The 26,335-nt window shown below is 42.4% G+C and overlaps 1 protein-coding gene across 13 annotated transcripts in view; it reads right to left on the bottom strand.

Annotated features, from left to right (window-relative positions):
• The window catches only part of foxp1b (forkhead box P1b), a 149,314-nt gene that overhangs the window by 15,089 nt on the left and 107,890 nt on the right, over positions 1-26,335 (bottom strand). For 11 of the 13 annotated variants that reach the window (XM_084927551.1, XM_084927553.1, XM_084927555.1 and 8 more), the window contains 7 exons: positions 20,888-21,025; positions 20,513-20,620; positions 16,943-17,093; positions 10,914-11,106; positions 5,760-5,867; positions 1,396-1,483; positions 6-89 (listed from right to left, as the gene is read on the bottom strand). In XM_084927551.1, the coding sequence (XP_084783677.1) occupies positions 6-89; positions 1,396-1,483; positions 5,760-5,867; positions 10,914-11,106; positions 16,943-17,093; positions 20,513-20,620; positions 20,888-21,025 (870 nt within the window). The remainder of the gene's footprint in view (positions 1-5; positions 90-1,395; positions 1,484-5,759; positions 5,868-10,913; positions 11,107-16,942; positions 17,094-20,512; positions 20,621-20,887; positions 21,026-26,335) is intronic. The other 2 variants (XM_084927558.1, XM_084927559.1) reach the window with 2 other exon arrangements.

Genomic DNA, 26,335 nt, shown 5'->3' with positions numbered 1-26,335 from the left:
CTCACCGGCTGTGGGGTGGCTTTGGGCTCCGTGGACTTGACATGAAGGTGCGTCATCATAGCCTGCAGACGCTCTTTGTCTTTTGCTAGCTGTAATGAGAAGAAAGGAGAGCGGTGAAGTTTTAATGAACATACACAATAAAAATCTATATTTGCTCATGTTTTAATTATATAGATCCCTGTATAGTGAAGGCATCTTTTAGAGCGTGAACACCCTTATTCTTCTTCAGACCATTATTTAATTATTTATTATTTTGTTTTTTGTTTTTGGAAGCTGTCAACAAGCCTGCACATCATACAATCTAACTACACTCTCCAAGTCAAGGTTAAAATACACTGCGAATCATCGCCAATAACAAGCTCAGGGCCTTTCTACCTGTCTGAAACTCTGCACTGTCTTAGCTGCCAGCCTAAATTATGGTGACAGGCTGCATGCAGAGGAAGTCTGTGTCTGATAAACCTTCACTCGATCTCTGGATAATACACCAGCTGAGCGGAAATAACAGGACACTGGCATGGTGCAATGTCTGAGCAACTAAGATCTCACTGTTGATTGTTGAAGTTTGCCTTTTGTAAACCACAACTGTTTATCGTTAGTCATTTTGGTGGTATTATATTTGACTAATACGTGACCCAAAACTGCAAACAGAATGAATATCTTTGTATTTGCTACAGCAGAAAAACTTGTATAAAACATAGTTATTTTTTTCCTGAAACACTAATAAATATCTTTATTATACATTAGTTCAGTGGTCACCATTTAGTCAAACACTGTTACACACACACAGACACAGACACACAGACACAGACACACACACACACACACACACACACACGGCTCATTGGACACTCCAAGCCCCCTCAATACAATGACTGTAAACCGCGTCTTTTTCCCTAAGCACAGTCTTAATGCGCATGCATATTTTTTAAAGAACATTAAAGCCCGTTCATGAGGGACACGGTATTAAAGATACTGATTACTGTATCAACAGTTTTCTGCACTGAGCTTCAATAACCTTTCTGTTCCACTCAACACTGAGCGCCTATCCACATTATGCTATGTTTTATTGTTGGTGCCAAACAGTTAAAAGTCATAAATAACTTTAAAACCCAGTAAAATTCAAAATGTAATTATCTTCTCTACTTAGCCCGGGGCCCTCCATATATCTTTTCCTGGCTGTCATGCATACATAACACATTTTTAATGACTGGTTAGTAGCAAATGTACAAAATTATTTAATTCTGCTGCACCACCAGCACCACCACCCCCATCCCTCTATGAGTGACCCCATGGCTGATATCAGTCAGACAGGGAGGCGTTTGGACAGACACTGAGGAAGTGTCAGCAGAAGAAGACACATAAATATTTGGTTCAAAACAACCAGTGGGACAATACCTGCAGCTCCAGCTGTTGTACGACCTGCATTTGCACCCGACACTGGGCTGTGCTCCTGTCATCCAGGGCGTGCTCATTGTTAAGATGTCTGCAAAACAGAAAGAACAAAAAATGAAAACACAGACACCAGAAAGAAGGTAATGTCAGATTCACAGTCCTGCAGTGCGTGGTTTAATACTGCAATCTGATCACTGGGCAAAGCACAATGTATATAGACCATGTGATAACATTAAAAAAAATTACTCATAAAACTAACTGCGTACTGTAATGATTCCACCTGCAGAACAAAAAGAAATAGTTCTTTTAACATAGAAGAATGACTCTCAATATTTCATGACGGTCATGTCTCCTCTAACTACAGCTTACAGATAAGAGGGATGATTGAAGAATTTCAGGTTGGATTCCTTTGCTAAATTATGCACCAGTGTCCTAATGCCATTTCTTCTCACTGCAGCTTTCCCTTGCCTGGATGATTTTGTCCTTTTTGGTGTTTTGACTGTTAATTATACCATTAAAATTAAGAGAATTCAAAAAAAGAAAGAAGAAGAAAAAAAACAGGGCCAGACCAAATGCAGAGGACAGGACAAGGAGATGGGATCTGTCACAAAGTTGAATTATGGATATAATTATGCGTGATTATTTTATACAGGGGAAGATGTTCTCTTTTCCTGTACGTTTATAACTAATCTAAATAAGTAGCTCGCCGGGTAGCAGACAGGGTTTTTTCCGTGATTTATATAAAATGGTGGAGATAAGGTTCATGAGTGAAGGAAATATGATTGGAGGAATTTTATCAGCTGCCGCATGAATTACTGTTTGAAAATGCTTATGCAGGGGCATTTCATTAATCATTTAATCATAATCCAAGCAGGATGTTTGAACTGATTTCACAAATACCCTTTCATTTCACTACTTCATTATGCTCGCTAATGGATCCAATATATTATATATATCATAAATTATATCACATTTTCAGTGACCATGTAGGTCACTGTCACCAGGCGTGTCTGCGTGTGCACAAAGTGGCGCCGGCAGATGGGAGAAAGGTGCGCCTGCCTTTTCATATGCACTTTTTCTGTCATTTACTGCAAATCAAAAATAGCCAGAATCAACCTGTGACGGCACAGCACAGTACGACAGCTCGGTAAATTGCAGTGATGCCCCTGCTTCATGTATAGACAACACATTTGTGCATAAAACAGCACATTTACACTCACAAAACAGACATGTAAAAGGAAGGTAAAATTGATAGGGCCCTGCTTCTGTTCTGCTGTGGTGTTTTCAACCTTGAGGTGAATGATTTATATCTTCCCAGGCAACCCAGGCTCCTTCCACCACACTCACATCTTCCTATTGTGTTCTGATAATTTATTTTTGAAGAATGACTCCGATATATACATTTAGCACTTGAAGTTAATTATTGTGGCAAAAAAAAAAAAAAAGAAATTAAAAAGCCATATTTTTAAAAAAGGGTGGGCAATAACCCCCTTTTTCACAAATCAGGCCTCTCTGGGCTTTCCATTTGTTTGAGTCAAATAAATGTCAATTTAATTAAGTACGTCAGAAAATGAAACTGGTAAACATTTCAGGACATCTTACTAAATTTCAAAGGAGAAAATAATAGGTAAAGACGTTTCAACTCCAATTTAACTGGCACAGGCTGAATTTTCAATGAAGGCTGGCCTACGTGAGCAGCTTTGGAATTTCTGTGTTCATAGGAGACATGTGCCCTGCTTCTTTTCATCCTTTGTTACATTCCACTTTATTTCTTCTAATGACATGGAGAGTCACAGTGCATAATTAATAGGAAATGAAATATTCAAATGGCCCTAATGCAGCCTTGAGAGGAGTGTCTGGACACGGGAGCAGGGGATACGGGGGAATTGACATCGAGAGAGACTATGAACGTTGGCATGTGTCACTTTCTGGACTTCAAATGAAGCCGCTTTTAAAAGCTCTCTGGCAGGATGACAGAGACTAATGTAAATTGCCACAATAAAACAAGTTAAATGGATATTCCCACAGTCGGTTTTATATATCAGTTAGTTTGCCTGATTTTATTTTTTATTTATTTATTTTTCGGTTACAGTTTCTAATTATATAGACTGGAGCCGCAGCTGAGGAAGGTTTATCTTCTCCACCGCTGGGTGGAATTTAATTTACAAGCACACATCTGTACAGTAACAATTACATTTAAAAAGCTTAGATTTTTTGATTTAAAAAAAAATAATAGCTTTACTCCTTTTTATTTAGAGAAGGTATTTTACTCTATATTATATGTTTCATCTGTCTGTAAGGTTTGCAGAGCTGCAAGGCCACATAACTTATAAAGCAGTCACTACATCGTGGCGACGTGCAAGAGATTTTGAGGTCTGAGCAGACAGACAGTGCAGCACTAGAGGGCACTGGAGTGTTTCGCTGGCTCTGACCTTTGACTGGACACTGAAAAGAAGGGTCCTGACCCTTGTAAAAACATCAGGCTCTGCTTAAACCCCAACCCCACCCTTCTGCGTGCTGATCTCGAAAACAGGAACAGGGATTTGGGTGTTTTGTATTTATCGAGATAGTGCGTGTAGGTATGTAATGTTTTCTTTAAAAGATAAAATAAATACACAGAGTTTAAAACAACATTTCAGTCCTGTGTTAGTTGTTACTGTTGGCATGTGGAGCTGAAATCTGGTGGACGTTAGAGTCCTCCTCACCTTTCTTTCTCTCTGGTGCACAGTACACTGTGTTCTGCTGACTGCACACTCGCAGACAGACACACATCTCTCCTCACATATATTTTCAACCTACAGAGACGACTCCTTCTTCTTCTTTTTTTCTTTTCTCTCTAATGCCCGAAGTATTCTTTGTTTTTATTTTTGATTCCTCTCGGAGGCCTGCAGTATCAGTTGCTGGGTTTCATGTGGAAGTGCTTAAGGGTTTGAGAGTTAACACCTTGGTGAGCTGCTCACACTCTTGCCTGCTGTTAAACAAAGGCAGCTTTGTGGAGACTCTCCCCAAATGTTTTTTTAACGTGTTCCAAGCAGTTTGAGCAGGCAACTAAAGTAAACAAGATGTTGCCATGATAAAAACACTTGTAAAAACATAGCTGAGTGCACTTAGAGACTTTTTAAGGCAGAGCTCTACCGGGCGCACTGAATTTAATTCTCCTCTGTTCTATAAACAAAGGGTGAGGCAATGTCAGAATACAATAAATAGTGATGGATTTAAGCGGGCACTCCCAAAGCTGAAATATGCAAGTGTATGTGTGAAAGTGTGTGAAAGTGTGTGTGTAATACTTGGTTTAATAATTGCCTGTCCCAGGATGTTTTTCTAAATTGAACTAAAACTACATAACTGCCTCTTTTTAGTCACACAGAAACTGTAACATACAATGTGGCGCGATAAGCCTTTCAAACGCACACTAGCTCAGAGCGGATTCACGTAAACAATCAAAAGAGGATTCAAAATGTTGACAAAGAGAGTCAAAACTTTCAGCAGCCTGCGAGGCGGTCCTACGCAGCACCTTTCTCTCCTGCATCTCTCGGGAAAGTGTGTGTTCGCTGAGTGCTTGTTTTAGGATAATGGAATTGTGTCATATCTTGTTTAAAGTGCGACTAATCCGGGGTGACAGTGAGCCATTGATCTGCTGCCACAACGCAGATGTTTTCATCCCCTCTGTAACCATGGCACTGTTATGTGTTGGATTACCTAGAGCGCACTGCACACAGCGTTGATTAGTAAACCAGGAGTCTGACTCAAATCGGGCATCGGGGAGCAAAACAATGGCCCGTGTCAGGCTAGACAGAGTCAAACCTGTCATAGAGCGCACATTAGAAAAATGCTAAACACTTAGCTGGGGCTCTTTAATTACTCTACACATGGTTAAATTTAACACGGAGGTGAGACTTGGGCTTTGTTGAACTAAACAACAATGTAAACCAAAAAGTCACAGAAGTAAAACAGGAGGCAGGAGAGAAAGCAAACAGACTCCTAGGAGAAGGACAGAAAAAGCTGAGCAAGGCAGTCTAAGACATATACACCAATTCTCCTGTCCGGTGACAAGGGCAAACATGCAGAGCGCCCAAAGTGTGAGCTGCCACATATAAACATCCTCCCGTTGTTTGTTTGGGAAAAATGGCCCCTGTCACCATGGGAACTGCGCTTATCACAGGAATTAGAGGCCCATGCCGTTCCCAGAAGGAGACCCCACGGTACCCTTGTCAAGAGACGCCCAACCCAGACTCGAGAATAACAACCAGCTGCACCTGCAGTGCTTTTGAGTCGCTGGGGGTCAGGAAAAGAAAAGTGTAATCGACCCAACAAGAGGACAAACAAACTGTGATAGAAAAGCACCTCAGACTAAGACTTTTACTTACTTGAGGAATGACTGGAAATCATCAAACACTGCCTCGCAACCGGGCCACTTGCAAACGCCATGGCCGTACAGAGGGTGACTGTGGGGGGAAGGCTCTTCTAGCGTGGATCTGGGAAAGAGATTCAGAGAGAACGTTTTTAGTAAAGACAGTCCTGCAGTCACGTAACTTAACGACAGGCCAAAGAACCCGTTTTCTCCATTTCAGACGAAGTCCGGTTACTGCTTTCTTGTTTGTACTGTATCTTGTTTCCACATGAAAACGTTGACTTCTACTTAATCTGTGACCCTTGGGCTTTGTGGAATCACTGTACCTGTGTGATCAGGTTTGCTCTGCTCTTAAAGGACGGGACTCTTGTTGTGAAATCACAATCAAATCAGTGTGTATTTATTCAGTTTCACAGAGCCATGCTGTGGTTCACTTTGATCTAGACTGCTAGGGGGCTCCCTGAGTTGCTGTTTTTCCTGTGCCGCCTGCTGCATCATGTCACAGAGCCCACCTGGAGGAGCCTGTACCATGATATTAAAACCCCTACATTCACACCATGCACGTATTGTAAACAACCCCGCCTGGGATCAATTTATCTACTGACCAATCTGTGTCACCAGGGGCTGACAAGCACGCATCTATGGGGAGCGTATGGCATGGTACAATCAGTCTAAATAGCAGGAACATCCCTGAAAAACAAACTCTGAAACATCTTCCATATGGTGAGAGGCACGGAAGCACAGCTAACCACAGTCAGCGCTAAGAGAAAGCGGTCTGTATGGAGGCAGTGTCTGCTAAGAGAGCAAGACAGGCAGCCATATGGACACAGGCACTATACAAGACACACAACTTTCAGCTACAAGAGCCTGGGGGACTGGCCTATATCGCTACCACCTGTGCTTCTGGCGGCTCATGAGCACAATGCTGCTGCTTCTCCTCCTCTAGTGTGAGCCTCGCTCTCTAAGACAACAAGATGGATCAGGAGAGTCACTGCACTAGACTCTGTTGTGCTGTCACACGGGAGTAACTCCATTCACGTACACAATTTCCATCAGAGATAATAATGTCTAACTCTTCAGCTTTACAGGGTTCTTTTAGGGACAGGAATGGAAAAATAAATGCACTGACATTAATAATGTTTTGCATTTCTTGGCAACGATCGATCAGCTCTGATTTCAAAATGTACATAAAATGAACGAGTGAAAGGAAATCAAAGCGCGGCGTGCCAATTTTGCAGGATTAAAAAAAATCTGATGTTCGGATTAAAATCTCATTTGTATCAATGTTAGTAAAACTGTACCTCGAGTAGGAAATTTTAAAGGTCGTTGCAGGTTTCCTTGTGTTATAATTACTTGCTTAAGAGTTCACATTGTTCATAACATGTGATAATTGCATTGCAATTAGGGAGCAGTCAAGCATTCATGAATGTGGTTAGCAGCTTTTTTTCCTCCTCCCTCTTTCAAAAGTCTGAATTTTTTTATTCAATTATGAATTATGCATTCACATTAAGACCTCTGTTTTGATACAGCTAATAAATAGATGACAGAAGACCTATTATAATGAGTTTTTAACAAGGAAATGTGCGGACTGGTGAAGGTAACACTGGCTTTTAATTTAAAGGGATCCTTTTTTAATTCTTTGCAGGAGGCTTGTTGGTTAATTCTGTATTAACAAGATATTGAAATGTGGAGTGCACTGGGAATCAGTGAGCACAAAGCGCTATGAGGGGCTGGCGGCAGAAGAGCCCTTTTAAACGGTGGATGGCTAAACACTAGTAAATGACAGAATTTACACCAAATGAGCTACATTAGTGTAATAGGAGAAGAGTGCAGTATTCATGGGGTTTTCTCCCATTTGAGAACATGTTCAGAGGAGGGGGGGAAAAATGCAGCTTCCCATGTTGTGTTAAATTTGACTCGCACCCACGACAGGTTTGTCAGGATGTTATTATTGTCAGCCAGCCGGGGGGGAAGAACACTCTAATGATCTCTTAAGAGCGATGAGGAAAACCATGTCATCAGCTTCTTTAGAGGAGAAGGAACATTAAAGTGCCTACAGACCCGGCCAGACAGTGCGTTAACCTTCCAGGTGTTGCACTCTGTTTATGTGTAGACAGACAGGCACAAGTGCACACAAAGGTGGTTTTGACAGCTGCTAGCCAGTTGTTTTCCAGCTCACTTATTTTGATGAGATGCTTTGGGCCATAAACAAGTGGAGATCCACGGTTGAGATTCTGTCCTGGTGGACTCAATATCTCAGCAAACGTGGGAAGATTGATATCCACCATGCTAGATGGCAGCGTCTGAAGCCAATCACTGCATTCATCCTTTGCACTAGCGCTGACTTTAGCCTATCGCCTTGTGTCCATCCCCGATTCACACCCGCTACCCTCCTCCCCTCTTTTCACTTTCCAGGATCCTTTCCTTCTGTCTTCTCGGTGCCACTGCATGCTTTAACCTAAATGATTTAATTATCAGTTTCTTCTGGTGTAAGACAAATGAAAGGCAAGAGAGAGATGGGAGTGCTGTGCCAAATCTGATTATTTATCTCCTTAACAGATTGCTGTGTTACAGTCCCAGAGCTGTGGTTACTGATGGTTGTTGGGAAGTAAAGTGGGCCAAGTGCTTTGTGAGGATGCTCCCAACCCCCTCCCACTTTATAAAGCTGATGCAGCAATGTGTTGGGAATTTGTGTCAGATACAGATCATGCACATTTGATTTGAATAAGCAAATCATTGAATAAAGATGACCTGACTCACAGGGGTATATCTCTATCTGTGCATAACAGTTCGTGGGCTGGGAAACAACACGGGCTGACAGATTGAGTGACTCAGGATCTGGTCATATCAGGGATGTTATTCAGACAAACAAAAATCCCAGCCTGCCTTGCCAGAGTGTTCTTTCAAACAACTAAAAGCAGGAACACGTGCCTCATCTTCGGTGTGTCAAGCCAGCAGTGATTGAATTTCTCCTCCTTCCTTAAGACGGAAGTGCAAAGCCGGTGAGTGATTCCTGTGGATGCACTTAAGGTTTTAGTTGCAGGCGTCGTTGTGCCTAGGCAGATTTTATATGACACATGAAACTAACTACATGGTACTTAGGGCCTGCTGTAAACCAATCTGAAGCCAGTCGGGAAAACAGGCCCATCAGCAGAGAGGCTTGTTTCTGTTGCATGACAAAAGGACTTGCAAAACCGCATCAATTAAAAGTTCATTAAGTTCAGCGCTGGGAGGATGAGTGGATGCTCTCTATTTACACCCGGGCCGGCCCAGCCCATTATCTTCAACCTGATTATTCAAATCCCTGGATTATAACACAGACGTTTTCTCAGAGCCTTGCTTAGAATAATCATACTTAATAATATTTCATTTTTCTTCCCATGGAGTCTGATTAGAATTGAGGCTGCATCATCAAAAGAGAGGCATAACGCTCTTGATAGTTGTGCGATTTAAAATTAACACAAGAAAGGATTATTGGTTGTGTGAATCTAAATTAGCATCATTCAGCATTTAATAAGGAATGTTTTGTGTTCGCTTGCTATCAGTCATCTTTTTTAGTAATTGTGCAGTTAAAACTCTGGGTAGGTAATCCACTTTCTCCAACAGATGGGGTGGATGAAAATCACCTGCCTGGTTTTCTGACAGATCTAAGATACGGTGAGAATATTCAGACCGAGGCTGCCTTCTTCACTTAAGCTTGTGTTAAACTGCTGCTGACAACTTCTTTAATCTCTGACAGTCAGCGCAAGGCAGAGGAGCTGCCAGCTCTTGCGTTATGTCTTCCCCGATGTTTCATGGAGCCCTCAGCTGAAGCTGGTTCTTGCCTTTTTCTGCCATCGACGCTCACCTTGTTTGCTCCACTTGCGACAATACGCGGTGGAGTGAGCAACGAGTCGATAGCCTCCCCTGTGATTTGTCTTTAACTACACAGAAACCAGACACTCAGCCAGACGCTGGATGGAGCACTGGAAGCCTGTGAATACTGTCAACTGCAGGAACAATTTATGCCCGCTTTTTTTTTCCTGCACCGCGGTAGGAGATAACTTTGAAAGACACTGAAGAGGATGAGTCTGTGCAGGTAGTATGCCATTAATCTATATAGAACCAAAAGCTCTACTTGAAAAGACATAACTGTTCTCTATCAGCACATCATGATATACTCCCTTGGTGTCACTCAGATCCTCTCTGTAACCCATCCTCCACATCCCTCCCCATAAGCAGCCCCTCTTCACCTCTGAAGACCTGCTTAGTTTACTGTGCTAAACATGTTTTCATCTGCATTGCTTTCATAATGACGCGTAGGTTTTGATCACTGAAACACAAGTCAGATGTTAGGCAGTGAGCTCATGGTGCCTGGAGGCTCCTCACTAGCAGTTCAAAGATCAGGCTTTGGTGCAAGAAAACAAGCAAATGTGTAAGATGCCAAATTAATTCCTTCCTTAAAGACACATACACACAGCTCAGAGAGCACATGCCTTTCAGGGATGATTTATGGTGGTTTGGAAAATATCACCCAGTGTTTGCTTCTCCTAACATATAATAGCTTGTTGTTTTTGTTTTGTTTATTTATTCTGTAACACAATAAATAAACAAAACAAACAGACATTTATGATTCTTCAAGTTCCCCATTCACAAAGGAATGTTTTTACTTCCTGGTGATCAAAATGTTCTCAAGGAAGTGCAGCGGAAAATCATAATTCAGCTATTCTCCCTATACAACTTAGTAAAAACAATAAAAAAAACACGGTGATCCCCCTGATAATTTTACCGAGATCTAATTTCAACTATACGCACATTTCTCCCTGATGTTTCTATGTAATCCCCAGGTGTACTCAGTGGCACAGAAAGGTAACTGTGCTGGTCTTCAGGAATACTTACAAACTATAAATTAAAACAGTAATCTGTTCAAGTCTAGAGGGATTTCTCCATCAACTCAATCCATGTGGAAAAAAATGGTAATTCAAAGTGGCATATAAAGCAAAACGAGTTTTTCTTTAAAGCGAGATGACAGTCTGACGTTAGAAACAATGTTTCCTGAGGTCACGGTTTTATAAAAACTTCTTCCCTGTAGCAGTATCGTGAGATCACACAAGCATTGCAAGTCACATGCAAATAAAAGAAAACAACAACAACAACAACAACCCGACAACACCCTGCAGATGAGACTTACCCTTCTCTCTTGTGACTCATGTACTGGCCGTTGGTGGAGGCATGCTGGTTGAGGAGTGGGTTCTTTGGCGGTGCCGGGGAGGACAGGTCGAGGCCCCGGTGGCCGTTGTTACTGCTGCTGTTGTTGTGCTCCTCCTTTACGTGAGCGTTTGTCACCTCTTTCCACAGTTGTTGCAGCTCTGTCGGAATCATGCCTGAGACAAACAAATTGGATAATTAAATCAATTAACAGCTAATCCAACTCTCTTCTTCATCACTTAATTAAATCAAAGCGTCTGTAAACAAAGCCGAGTATTAATTAGAAAATATTCCACTACAGGGTAATGCACTGAGAGCTCCCTCGCTCCTCTCTTCTCTCCCTCCCATTTTCTGTGATCTGAAGCGTGTTTGTATACACAAATCCCTGGCATTCACGCAAATTTCATGCCCAGAGTAAATAATTAACATCCAGTCAAGGCATGAAATCTGAATAATCACCATCATTTTCTCCCAACAACAGAGATGTGCAGAACACACACAACAAAAAGTTTACAATAGCGACGCTAGAAAACATCCCACCCCTGTTTCCTTGAGAAACAGGACCCTGGGGTAATATTCTCAAAAGCACATTAATGTGCAAAATACTTAAAGCTCTGCACCGCCTCCAATTGACACAGAAGACTTAAACCTCATTTAACAAGTCAAGCACACTGCAGCTCACACAGCCCTTTGAAAAAAAGGGGAAAAAAAATCCCTTGAAGACAGAAGACATTTTTCTGCGTGCTGAAAACACATCTGCAGAGCGTGTGTGTTTTTTCAGCAAATGAGTGACAGCGATCCCGACACTCAGGGCCAGACTCGGGATGAAGAAGGATAATGCAGTGCTTGTGCACCCTACTTTCCGTGTCTCACAGCAGAGAGTCTTTGTTGGCACACAATACGTATGTGTCCATCTATGGTGTGTCTGAGAAGTCTGCTTTCACTTGACACAAATGAGGACAAAGCTGATATGTAAAATAAGATTAAACCTCATGGGCGAAAATCTGTGGCTACGAGTGTTTTCAGTCAAAACACAGTGCGTGCGGGCAAGCCCGATTTTAATAGCGCTGAAAAATCTAATATCAAAATATATGTGCATTTGTAATGGGGATTCAAGTCTGTGCTTAAATAAGCCACATGTTTTAAGCATGGCGGAAGAAGCCCCTTGGATATGTGGTGAGTTTAACCACAGAGCAAATGGGCAAGACCACTCGTTTAACATTACAATTAATTAAATCCATTCTCAAAATGAGCACTGGCAAATGAAAGATGATTTGCACATGCTTATCTACTCGGGTTTATATTCTCCGGATCCCCCCCCCCACTCCTCCCTGTTTCTCATCACCAGCTCTATAGATACCAGAAGTGCTCCTTTCAAGCACCAGATTGTAATACATTGTGTGCAAAATGCTTAGTCTTAATTTATTCCTGTTGTGGAAAATAACTGTGAGGTGAAGATCTCAATACGATCAGCAAAAATATTTTTAATTTGATAAGCTACTAAAGATTTTAATTATGCTGGTAATGGAGAACATTGGCCTAATGAGGCGGAGGACTCCAGAGAGACGCAGGGGCTAAGAACTGTGAAATGAGTCTGATAGGATTGCTGTAAATTCACACTAGATCGTTTGCATATCAAAGAGCAGGAAATGATTGCAGGACAAATCAATAACCTTTCCACGTTCCAAGGAGCGTCTTCCCTCATTCGGATATTTCAGCACACTCGCTCTATTCTGTCTGCCTGTATTCTCCCTTATTCTCCTCATTGCCTTGATGTGCCCTAATCGAAGTGCGCATTCATGACAGGCTAAACATGCTTTATTTTGCGCTCCATGTTATAGCATGCTAATCCGGCGCTTGTTGATTTCCAGTTTCATTATCAAAGGCTGCATTGTTGTTTTGGACTTTGGAGCAAAAGTTTGTTTTTTTTCTGTGATAGCTGGTTTAGAAGAGGAAGGTCACTGGTGATGTGAGTGTCCTGCGCTCTGACAGAGGGAACAATCATTTTCCCCCCACTTGGTGCCCGGTGACAGTGGGCGATGTATTTTTAGCCGATGTGCTTGACAGGGCAGCCCACACTGGCTCAATTACCCAGCAGTCCTGGTGACCCCAACACCACTGTTTACTCAGATGAAACCACAGCACATAGACCGGTCTGATGAGAGAGGTAACGGAGTGGGACCAACCTGTCTCTTTCTGGATCTAGTCTGCAGTTTTATTGCTCTCCGTTCGCCTCTTTCCTCTCCTACCCCAACCTCTTCAAACTCTGCAACAGCTATGGCTCATGATTCCACATAAATGCCAATAAAATATCATTACACAAATGTCTCCGTGGGTATTATATTTTGTGTTGGGACAAAAATGCATCGAGTTTCTCTCCATCTGATTACTGTGGGACACATAATGACATTGATCTGTAAGTCCTTCTTTCTTTGGTACCCAGTTTGTCCATCTTTTAAACGCCGGATTGGTTTATCTTTCCTGTTTCCATTTTTCAACACAAGTCTTCCACTCATTACGAGCGGGAAATACGGACAAGCACTTTAAAAAATGTATGTTGTTGGGACACTTGATTGATCACCGGCCTCCCAACTCAATTTTACCTCCGCAGGTAGCTCTGGCACCAAGACAGGCCTAGCTCTTCAACCTTTTCCTGTCCTTGTCCTCCTGCACCCAGGTGACCATGTTCAAGCAAGCAGAAAGTTGATTTAAGGTTCATAATGACATCAGTTGCAGGCCATCATCCCCCAAATAAAAAATGGCCCCTAGTGCTCCGAGCTCTTTAAACCGTGCTGCTACTTCTCACACAGTGCCGGTGCCATGGGGGGACAGTGACATCGCTATTAGTTTATTGTTCCGTCAGACTGGGACCTTTACTGCACCCCTGTTTATGTTGCCGTAATCACCGGCCTGCTGATATGCACCCCTTTGGCCTGAAATATGTCCTGTCCTAATGCTGCTGGAACTATTACCAGTAGCCCACTGCTGGATGTATCAATCACTGACAGGTCGGCCGCATTACCCGCCGCTGTCCCTGATGTGCTGCTGTTCTGTGAGCACTTCATGGCTCGCCACATTCTTTGCTTTCATATTACCGACAAATTTGTCTTGTCACTGTCCCACTGGCCTCTCTTAGACAGCTTAAATGATGTTGTGCAGCTAGAGGAACTCGCTCTCTCGCAGAGCAACCTCACAGGGTGAAGGTCCATTTTATTCGGGATGTACACAAACACCGGCCACCTTTGTGACACACACACACACAGCCACATGTGCAAAAAAACATGCAAACACTTTAGCAACGCGAGCCTGAGCAACCACTGACTCACTTATCAGGTCAAGAGGACAGGCTTTTTGTGAGGCAGGTGGGGGTGTTGGTTGGATCAAATTTATATTTATGAGAGTTATATCCTCCCCAAACACATTTTTGTAATTTATAACAGATAGCGCCTGGCCGCTTCCAAGACTTTGGACATTAATGTCAAAAGAATTTACGACAAGAGAAACAAATTACGCTCAAGATAATGTGAGGAATTGTTTTTCACTCAAAAGTGCTATCTACAAGTTTCTACTTAATTAGTGCTATCAATTTTTTGAAAAGCTAATTCAGATGCATTCCTTCAGTCCAGAACAATGACTGTAATCTGTCTCAGCCAACAATGTACTGTACCAGACAGAAGAGTGATATATGACTGAGGTTTAAACTGCGCTGCAGTACCCAAAAGAACACTTTCTTTAATTATTCTGTTTCAGTGGCCTATTATTTGCTAACCTTTAGCGTTTTCATTCTCTCTGTACATGAAAAATGGAGACAGAGGACCGTCTGCTATAATAATGGGATTTTAAAATAATTATATCGATATCTTCATGTTTAAATGAAAGAAATAAAAATCATCAGTTAGAAAGTCACCGCAATTTACTGCCCCCAAGTTTGAATCCATAATCACTGGGACCCAAACAGAGAAGATCAACTCACTGCTTCCGATGCAGTGCTAGCTGAATATTGCAGATTAGATCTGAGTACCATAGGCCTGGCCCGCTGATGCGTGAAAGAGTTTAGTGATGTGGAAAACAGAAAGGTCATCAATAACTTCAAACAGTCAAGCAGAAAATGTGTAGAATAAGAAGACAAACTGGGGGCCTGGAGCACTAGCCTAACTGTTGTAACAGCTGTCGCAGACGCAGAGTTAACCACGAGGGCAAACTAACCAGGTTTGACTGGTTGTAACAAAAGTGAAACAGACCGCTAATTGTATGTGGGAAGATTCAGTTCCTTATTTCGATGTTTATGCGAACAATAGCCTAGTTAAATGTTCCCTTTAACTGCGAGTGTAATTTATTTTAATCTGCCGTTCGGCATGAAAATATATTTGCACGGAGTTAAAAGTCAGATTTTCTCTTAGAACATAAATTCTGTCATTTTATATGGCATCTGTGACACAGTGGCACGCGACTGAAATCACTATTTCAGTACCACGTAGCCCCAACAAAGCATAAGCGAAAACTGAAAAGGTAGCATATAAAGGACATAAACTTAGTTCCCCCGCTCTCTGATAAGATGAGATGCCTCAGAGGTATGTGATGATGACACAAAATAAACAGGATGTTCTGAGCCTGTTGTGAAATCTATCAAAAGTTCAGTGCCTAGCCATATCACTCACACAATGCTTTACTCAAGGGGTGTGTGAGTGTTTGCCAGACATCTGACACAGAGCAATTCAGCAAAGCACAACACAGAACACAGCAGTGCTCCACGCCTGTGCCCACGGCGATCGTCTATGAGCGGATGAGTTATTCCATACCCAGTCCAAACAATAACAGCACTGTACAAACCATGTTTGTGTTTGCCTATTACCTAAGCACTCTCCCATCCCCTCCCATTTTTATCTTATTATTTCAAAACTGTTTGTCTTACCTGTGAATGAATAGTCAATGTCATGTTCTAAAACCTTTATGATGGCGTCTTTGTCACAGGGGGACCGCTCCTTAACATAACATTAAGGAATAAATGAAGAAATAAACTTCCTGGCCAAACAGCAAGTATTGACTTCCTATCAGGTTACAGACACTTTTACAGTGACAAGTTCACTGGCGGTTTCTGAACAATAGATCCAGTCTTCCTCCAGGCTAAAGGAGACTGACACCAGAATGCCAATCACAGGAACAGGACAATGAGCTGAAGGACAAAGTGTGGATCTCTGCTTCTGAGCAGTGGGATCTGTTACTTGAGTTAGTTCAGTGTTCCAAACTGAAATCGTGCAGCAAACATGTTTTGGCGTGAAGGAGTTAGATGCCATTTAGTAAAGGGGAGAAGTGATCGCTGAAGATATACAGCGGACGTCGAGTCAGTATGTGGTTAGATACTTCTAGTGTTACATTCTTGGTCGAGCTCTACGACCATTCCGTGTGTTTGTGTTCAGCTGGTGTTGTTAAGTGTTTTTTAAAGAGTTTATTTGTGTAATTTTTCAAGTACAACACATAACTAAGCAGCTCAGGCATGACAAGACCAAGCAAGTATGTAAGAATATCAAATACAAAATAATAGGCATCGGTTTTATTCCCAACTCTCACTATCTAAGACAATTGAACGTTTCCTGTAACAATAACATAAACAAGGTTATAGTGAAACTGGTTGAGCAATACAAAAGGTGCAGAGACAGGATAGTCCTGTTTAGAGACCCTGAAGAAAGACGTGCAAGATCAAACTTAAACTCCAGACATATATCTTTGTTGTTGGAGTGACATAGCTGATCCACAGGAAGAAAATATCTATTTTTAGAGTGAAGCATTTATATTAATAGGACTATTTCAATATGGAAAAATCTACATTTTATTCCAGCCCCCAAATTAAAGGCTTTTAAAATATGTGTTTTTATAGTGATTCAAGTGTTCTTCAGTTGCTGTGCTTTACATACAGCCACATGATAGGTCATCATCACTGCTTCATTGTGGATAAAATGTTAAAGCTGGTGGACAGGAAGATTGCTGTGCTGCAGTCACATATGAGGTACTAACCCTGAGTGAGGGAGTGCAGTGGCAGGCCAGTCTGTCCAGGCTGGATGCTGAGCAGTCCTTGCCTCTGAAGGTTGAGCAGGTGCTGCTGCTGGACCTGCTGGACCTGCAGGAGCTGCTGCTGGAAAGCCAACTGCTGTGCTGACACCTGCTGCTGGAGGCACACAGAGACACAAAGAGGCAAACCATCAGCAAACACATACAAACCGTATGTAAAAGCACAACAGCCAGTGCAAACACGTACATTTGAATTTCAGGTTCCTTTGCATAGACCATTTAAGAAAACCATTTTAACATCAAGGTGACAGAGTTCACCGTTAGGGTTGTAAAATGAAGCACTTTAGAACAACATGTTCATTCATAAAAAAACAAGGTTAATGGATTTAACGCGTGCTACCACCAAGCCTAATTTTCCTTTTTTTATTTTTTGCCTTTAGTTTGGTTTTGAGCCCACTTAAGACAGGTACGCTATACATCTCTCTCTCTCTTAATTAACGAGGAGTCGCAAGGCAAATGACAAACAATGAAACAACATAGTTAATCATTCATAATAAGAGCCACAGGAATTTAATTACAGCCATTCATAATTCAGCAAACAACGTGTGACTAAATCAAAGTGCTTAATAACCACCCTAACAACTCTCACAACTCTCCCAGGCATGGCGCTGAGCTCAGGGATTCAGTCTTCCCCCAACCAGCACGGCAAGCTGCGTTCAATCGCATGCTGTGGACGGTCTATGTGATAGCTGTTTTGTTCGTCTTACTGTGTTAAGATCGCTTCGTGAAGAAACAGTTAATGAAACAGTCGCGCGTCTTCACTTGATTTTAAAGTCAGGGAGATAAAAAAAAATCTGGCTCTGTAAAGTGAAACGTGAACTTTGATGGGATGAAAAAGTGAAATAAGGGCACAGAAGAAAATGGAAAGTCAGAATAATAAATAGAAGGAAATTTGCTAATATCCCCAATCCGCCATGAGTCAAAACAAATGAGAGATGGAATTTAGATAACAGGGACACAGAGGAGAGAGATGACTTTTAACCCGTTCATCAACCGACGTTCTTAATAATCCACAGTCAGCTCAACAAAGTGTTGTTGCTGATTAAACAGGACCTAGCTGTACACCTTCTGTATTTTCTAACAGTTAAGGACATAACAAACACGTCTGAGACCTAACAGTTTGTTTATGAGTATACAAGACCAGTTTGTCAAGCGGGTGGAAGGAGAGGTAGGGGCACTAAAAGCAGCGCCGTGCCTGCCAAGCCGTGCACCGCACCCTTTTACCAAACACAGGATACACCACTTTGTTTACTTCTCACAATTGAGTGCATACAAAAAAGGTCTCAGTGCAATGCGGCAGTCAGGTCACTGGCTGGCGGCTCTGAAACCACTGAAACAGCCAGATAAAACGGGTCCCCTCCGCCCACCCCTGCCGGGCTTGTCAAAAGGGTCGAGCGGCCTTCCTTTCTCTTCCTCTACCTCCCTCCTGCCCTGCACCCAGCCTGCTGCTTCTGCACTGGCTGACTAAAAATAACGCTCTGGGCAGCGCTGGCCCATTACAGCGAGCGGTGTCGTCTCATTGGATCAATCAGAGGAAGAAGGCACTTTGTCAGTGGTGACGGAGGCTCATAATTGAAGAGTAACTACATTCAGTCTCAGGCTCATGTGTGATCTAACCCAAAATGTGAGGGAAGAAAGTGAGACAGAGAAAAAAAGAGCGACGCGATAAAGATCACATTCAGGATGCAGGTGGCCTGTGATCCTCTCTGATGTGTTCTGTTTATGAACGATGGTTGGCTCTTTTCTCCTTTCATCAGTGTGAGAGAAGTTTCTCTTGTCTTGAGTTTTTCTCTGTTCAGCAGCTCCTCCCTGACAGATAAAGATAATAGTGCTATGGGAGGGGGAGGGGGGTTTAGGAGGAACAATGTCTTTCATCAAAACGCTAAGTAAATAGGCTAAATAAATAGAGGGGTGGCTTTTGAGGAAAAAAAAGGAAGAAAGAAAATGGAGTGCTGCAAATGAATTTAACTCTCTCCCCTTCATATTTTTCCTCTAGTCCCATCAGCTGACAGCGGCTCCTGTGCACTCTCAGCATGCAGACACATTAAAAACCCCCAGACCCAATAGACCAAATAAGAGGTTAACAAGAAGTGGCACGAGGGAGGGAAAAATACAGTCCCTGACAAATGATAAAGAGTGGCACTGGCAGCCCTTTATTGTCAAGCTTCAAATATAAAGTTAAAGATCTTTGAAAAACTAAATTTTGATGTCTTTAAAATAAAAGAGGCACAAAGCAACAACAGGGGGTTATTGTCTGGCAGCCACAGGGGATTCACTGCATAATTCTTATTCTGTCTTTTGATGGCTGCTAGAAATGCGACTGAAAGAGAGAGAGAGAGAGAGAGAGAGAGCGCGATAGGGAAGAGAAAGAAAACATCGGCAGAAGGGGAGAGCCTCTCGAGGCTGCATCCATTTCCTGTGATCATACATAATATGCTTCAAAAGTAGTTTTTTCTTTTATTCTCATGCTCCATTCAACTGATCAATTGCACCTCCTTGTCTGCCCCCCTCGCCTCCCCCTCTTTTTCTCCCTTGCTCCTCTAGTGTTTACATCAGATGCGACTTGGTGACAGGCCCTATCTGAGGCCGAGGAGCTCTGCTGTCATGTTGATTTATGGGAGCATCACGCCACAACTTGTCCAAACTGAAGCCCGCAGTTCATTAATTAGGGAGCTACGACTTTGAAGTTGGGTGCTTCGACAGCACGCGGACGTGTGCGGGAGTGAGCATGCGTGGATGAGCGTGGGTCTGCTTTTAACGCCGGGCTTAATTTTCTGTGTTTCCTTTACTCTCCAAACATTGGAACTCAACGGGGACAAGAGTGAAAATTCCCAGATCGTCTTTGAACTTCTTCTGACCGCACAATAATAATTTGCTTCGTCCACAGTGATGCCTGTATCCGCCTGTCATTAACACGCATTAAGCTGCTGCCTATGAGCAAGCCTCGCTGCACTACAGGAGCGAAGGACAGAAAGCAAGAAAGAAAAATGGTGAAAAAAAAAACTCAACATGGGCAACAAAGCTGGAAGCGCTCTCTGCACTGATATCTCACAATTACATGCCTTCTTTTCCTCTGCCATTTCCATGTTAATTACCGAGAAAAGCCTCTCAGATTTATATGCTCTGTGTTTCTGCCTTTCTCCCTTCTGCCTTTCATTATGTCCTACACAAGGCTCAGAGGAACGGTCATCTCTTTGTTGCTTAGGACACTTGTTTACTAGAAAAAAAACTACAACAATGGCCTGAGTCTTTTCTGTAACATATTATACATTTAATGTGGAGACAGGTCCAAAAAAGAGACGCTGGATTCTTAGCACAGTATAAGTCAGTTGTTACTATTTATCCAGCCAGTCTGACATGCTAATCAGAAGCATGAGTGCACTTGATTCTCCCCCCGTCTCTGCTTTAACCACAGGCTGAAAGCAGATGGAGTTGAGGGAGGGAGCACGCATGCCTTCCGTACTCTGTCTGGCCAATGTTTGGTAATGGCAGGCGGCTGGAGTGATGTCAGCTTACCTCTTTACTCTGCTTGCTGCCTGCATGTTGCTGCTGTTGCTGCTGCTGCTGGAGGAGCTGGAGGTGGAGTTGTTCCTGCTGCTTCTTGTAGAATTCTTGGAGTTGCTGCTGCAGAAGAGACGGGAGGGTGACATGTGAAGCAAAGTCTATCAGTCATGCAAACCTGGCAGTGGATTTTGTGAGAATTTTCAACACTTTGAGGGATGCTGTCTTTGAGGCTTAGAAAAGAAAGGAGAATAGCAGTTCAAAGTGAATTTATCTTTGTGAAACATGGTCTATACATAAGAAGATTTTCATTTCAAGCTGAGACATTCACCATCTGAAACTTGATGGCCCCGTCTGAAGAAGATTACTGGCAGCATGAATGTACGTTACCTGCTGTAACATGAGGGCCTGTTGCTGCTGGAGAAGAACCTGGAGCTGCTGAGGGCTCAGGACTTGTTGCTGAAGAATCTGCTGCATTTGCTGTGGAGTTATCACTTGAGGTGTCATCATAGCCACTGACACTGGAACCTGCACACACAACAAGCAGATAGCTGTTAATTAGTGCAGGAAGCAAAAAACAATCCATCCTCAACACTGGCTCCTTCTTGTTTACTGTCATATGTGTGCTACAGCGTACAAGCAAGGTAGGGAAAAAAAATGTAGCTCAACAAAAAATAAAGACATACATTAGACAAACATAATAGACTACAAGAGGCTTTGATGCATTCTAGGAATTCATCTCAAGTGTCATCTTGAAGTGTTGCAATCTGCACATGACCTCCAGCAAACATCTAACACACACATTTCGCCCCTCTAACCATTATGACACCACACCAGACTGAGACAGGCTAAAGGACACAAGAGAGCCAGGCGTGGGTCAACACGTCCACCCCGACTTCCATCCTTCCACCTTCCCCTCTCTCGCACATACCCCTCCACAAAACCCGATATGATCTGCATTTACAAACGGCGAAGCTCCAATAAGCATCGCCGTTTGCACGACGCGGCAAATGTGTCATACCTGAAGACGTGAAAGATTGCCTCCAAAAATGCTGTGGTTCGCTTGTCACGCATGCACGACATGTCATGTGAGAACATTTCATTAGAGATGCTGTCAACAGCGATCTATTATTGTGAAGATATAGAGCGCCTGGAGGAGGAGCCATGGTGAAGAACACACGGGCCCCTAACTAACTCCCTGCAGAAAGGTGTGAGTGCATGACTCCTCAAAACAAGTGATTTGTTGTGACACCGAAAGAGCCCCCACAGTTGTCAGGGTGCCTTAATTGCTCCAGCGACATAGGGGACTTGGAGTGTGTCTGGATGCTGCCACTCACTGCTATGATGTGCAATACCATTAAAAGCTCCTTTCCCTGACATTTGGATGACAAACAGCGATGGAGACATGCTTGTATACTGCGGCGTCTTTGCAGTTGTTAACATGTTGCGGCTGTGGTTCTTTTTGTGCACGAATACATTAGTATCTGTGTGTGCATAAGCGAGTATTAAAATGTACTCTTTCAGGCTGATGTCAGCAGCCGATAGAGCAGACATAACCGGTGACAGACTGTCTTCACCAAGGTTACCCAAATTGTGTGGTCACCTTAAAGCTAATGACACCCCTCTGAATTTTTCATGCTTTTCTGAATGCAATTTAGCTGTTTAAAATCTCGTCCGGTAACGAAGGGGCTTTTCTTGACACACGCCCTGCATCCATATCACCTTATTCACTCTCCCCATTGTAGCATAAAACAAAAACAAAGAACTGCCATAATGAACAGCTTGTAGTGAAAATGCAGAGGAAAGGGCAGTGATGTCAAACAGAACGGAGCAGCTTTGATGCTCTCTGTTAACTTTATTGAGCCGTGCCAGACTACACTGGGATATGTTCTTCCAAACCCAAGAGAACGAAGGAGGGTCAGCCCCACCCAGGACCAACACACACTTCACATTTCTTATTTTCAGCAGGAGGCGCAAGGGGTGCGAGGAGGAAAATGCAATATTAATTCCCCCCTGTATTATGTCTTAATATGCAGTTCATCTTGACTTTTGCACATGACTTGTCCTGTCATTTGCATAGCCTCGGCCTCCCATTTCCTAATTTCACAGTCATTATCCAGCGAAGTCCTTTTTTCTGGGCATCACTAATTTTGATGAACTATTCTGAAGGTCAACCAAGCAGCCTGGTCTTGCTGACATGCAAACCCGTACATGATGTGATATGCAGTGCACGTCGAAATGTGGCATTCACCCCCTCCAAAAGAGGATAAATAAAAATGCCCCCCCCCCCCCCCCCCCCCCTTTTTTTTTCTCCACAAACTTCACTTTTACTACATGCGTTAAAAATCTACTGAATATTAGTCACGCTCTATTTTTTACCAGCGTGTAAAGGCTGCAAATTTTGTCATCTTTTTAAATGTAGAATCATTTTGTCATGCCATATTACACAGTGTGATGTGGAAAAGGGGAGAGCAAACTTCAAGTTAACACAGAGGTTTTATACACTTAACCAGATCTCAATAACTGTCGATTTCATTACAAATTACACAGAGATTTCCTTCAGTGTAACTGTCTTAATTCTTTACACCTGAGGTGTGTATCTCATCACGGTTTCACACTTCGCCTTGTCAAGAGCATCTGGCTCTCAGTAACTACAGTTAGAGCAGCCTCCTCCGTGAACAGCCCCAGCAAGAGGCTATTACAGACCCCCATTTTATTACCCATTACTACTGAGGTCATTAGCAGCAAGAGGGATTGTATGCTTCTTAACCTATTGATCAATGTAACTACTACCATTTAATCCTGTGCTGAAGGAGTGAAAATCTGCCTAAGACTGGGTCCTATTGAGTGGAAGGGCGGGAGGAGCACTTTAACTGAAAAATATTGCCTTGGCCGCTGTATCGTGCCCATTTAACGCAAACACAGGACGCCAGTCGCCATTTAGAGCACTCCCATATGGTGCACTCCCTTATCTCTTGGATAACATCATGACTCCAAATGATCCACAAAAATATATCACCATCTAAAGATAGTTTAAAAGGAGACCCGTACTGGGCTAATAACTGGAGGGATCCACTGAGCCCAGCTCTAATCTACTCCACCAATATGAGAGTGTGAAAAAGAGGACATTCTGAGGATGCCAGAAATAGCTGACGTTTATGAATTTCATGAAGGTGTGGTGCTCTCCAGGTGCCTCCCATACATAAACATTCAAACCTGGAACATTCTCACACAGCTGCAGAGTGACTGGAGGCAATATACTGTACCAGCACAGGCCTGCTGGCCAAACACACAGATGCAGACAAACACACACCCATGCACAGAACTGTGGCATGTTAACTGCCACAAGTACATACAGGCACACGTGCAGCCTAAAATACATTGTATATGAAGAGCAAAACCACATTTTCCACATGCACAAAAAGAAACATGCACGGCACATTGAGTATAAAAATGTCATACCATAAAAAAACATTTAAAAAGGAATTTAAATACTTAACATGATCAAATTATTTTAAAAAAAGTGTTTTCCTCAATTTGAAAAAACAAAAAATTTATTAAAATATTCCTCTTGTTTACTGCACCACTTCTGAAAAAGCGCCAACACACAGTACAGGAAACATTTGTCATAAAGGGACACCTACGGTGGGACAACGTCTGTCTGTGAGAAACTAACAAGAGAAGAGTGCAAAATGCGATAATCTAATGAGGGAACACACCCCAGATCTGAAAACATTTTAGAGTCACTGATTCAGAGTTAATGAAGATCTCCCTCCTATCACAAGTCAGAGGTCAAAGCACGGCGAAGAGGAGTAAGGTGAATGAGGCTGCACGATAGCGTCTTTTTTCACACTAAGGCAATTAAGAGGAGCAGCAATGAGGGACGAGGAGGTGAATGTCAGTGAGCCCGACAAAGACGTTTCACTGAAAGATACGAAGACGCAGAAAAAAAAGGGGGAGAAAGAAAGAAAAGCAGAGAGAATTATCAAATTTTCATTTGTATTCCCTGGGGTCGTGTTGTTTTGTGGGGGCATCAAATGGAATGGAGAAGTAAAAAAGAAATACCAGCCCTCGTCCGTTTGATGCTGTTGTTTTACCTTGGCCTGCTGTGGCGCAAGGAAACGACTTCCCATCCCGACTATGATCTCCTGCATGAAAATGTCGCCGAAATGAGGATTTCACGGGAGCTATTGTACTTAAGTGATGTGTGAACATAATTAGTCGCCGACAAGACTGGAAAGACTAATTCCACATTACCCATTCAGGTTGATTGAAATCTTTGGAGTGGAGAGAATTTCCCCTAAAAAATAGATTCACACCAATAACCTTTCCCTCTAATAATAATTGTAACAACAACAATAATAATAATGGTTATTGTAATAATAATAATAATAATAGTAATAATCATAATATCTTGATTTATATTTTGTTTGTGGTTGTCATTATTGGGAAAACAACACAATGTGAATTATGCAGCAGAATTTAAATGTAAAAAGTAGGACACAAGTACTAAATAATCCCAACATATGTTAGACCACCATAATTCCTTTCTTGTCATCCACAATCAAGCCGTTTTAAAAATATTTACAGCTCAGATAAACAGGATAATCACAGCCACATTCTGTCTCCATTTACCATGCACTATATCTTCTGAGTTCGGGGCGGAGATGTGTGAGGGGGAGCGAGACTCAAATTATTTGCAACAACTGTAAAAACAAAAGTTAAGATTGCGTTTTAATTAACTCGACGACTACAAACAAACAGGTTTTCGCCGGAGCTCGACCCAGCATCGGGTTTAAACAAACAAACTGCACGGCAACGTGAGCAAGCTCTCGCCCCAGCAATAACAGCCGAGCTGCGACCTGGACGCCGTTTCCCACACTGGAGGGAGCCGCCACTGCAGGTGACCACCGCTGAGGGAGCGCACACAGGTCGCCCTCCCTCTTCCCCCTCAAACGCACACACTTGTGCCGCATCACGATCACACTTTGGTATTTAAAATGTTCACTTTTGTATTAAAAAAAAAAAAAGTGATTTGGATTTTATAAAAAAAATGAAAATTGTGTTAAAATATTATATTAAAGGTGGTTCAAATAATTCTGATACAATTCTTTGTTTCTTTTGCTTACAAAAAAATTAAAAGAAAGGAGTGTATCATACATTTTGGTGTGTGACTCACTGTCCTGTCATTCTTTCTGACCTTTTCAAGCCACACCTCCAAGTATGTATTTTACAAGGTATTTTGAGTTCTGAAACCAAGCTTACAAATTCTCGGTGAGTGATGTCCTACACACAACTGTTCGATGTTTGCACCTTTCCCGGAAACATCTTACGATCGCTGTTCATATAAACTGTGCACCCGTGATCTTTAGTTCACCAGCTTTACACGGTTACGCAACGCTGCGTGTTTTCAGATGCATTATTCGAGTCAGTTGAGATTTAATTAAGATCACAGCCTCTGAAATCCCTTTCAAATGAAAGTGTAGTCAAAAGACAATGGCTGACACATCCTCGTACAGATTGTTTCTATTCTCTGCACACCAGCAAGGCAAAGCTAATCCTTGTTTCCATGACGGCAGACAAGAGGGACACAAATTATGTTGCTTCTTGACACTCTTAATGCTGTTTTTAAGTGAACCGCCAAATAATTAAATTATATAAATGATATTGAAATAAATTTACACTGACAGCAGCATGTTTTTGGAATTAAGTAAAAACCAGTATATGGAGAAAAAAAAGAAGTGTTTCAGTCCCAATAATCCACCCTTATTGTCTAGGTGCAACATGACAATAGGCTCCCTTTAATACTTTAGAAATATATAGGCTGGGACTTAGATG

Source organism: Perissodus microlepis, chromosome 5, assembly GCF_051167445.1.
Source record: "Perissodus microlepis isolate ML-2025 ecotype Zambia chromosome 5, ASM5116744v1, whole genome shotgun sequence".
NCBI lineage: Eukaryota > Metazoa > Chordata > Actinopteri > Cichliformes > Cichlidae > Perissodus > Perissodus microlepis.
Note: the sequence above shows the minus strand (reverse complement) of the source record. Positions and strands in the feature narration are given on the sequence as shown.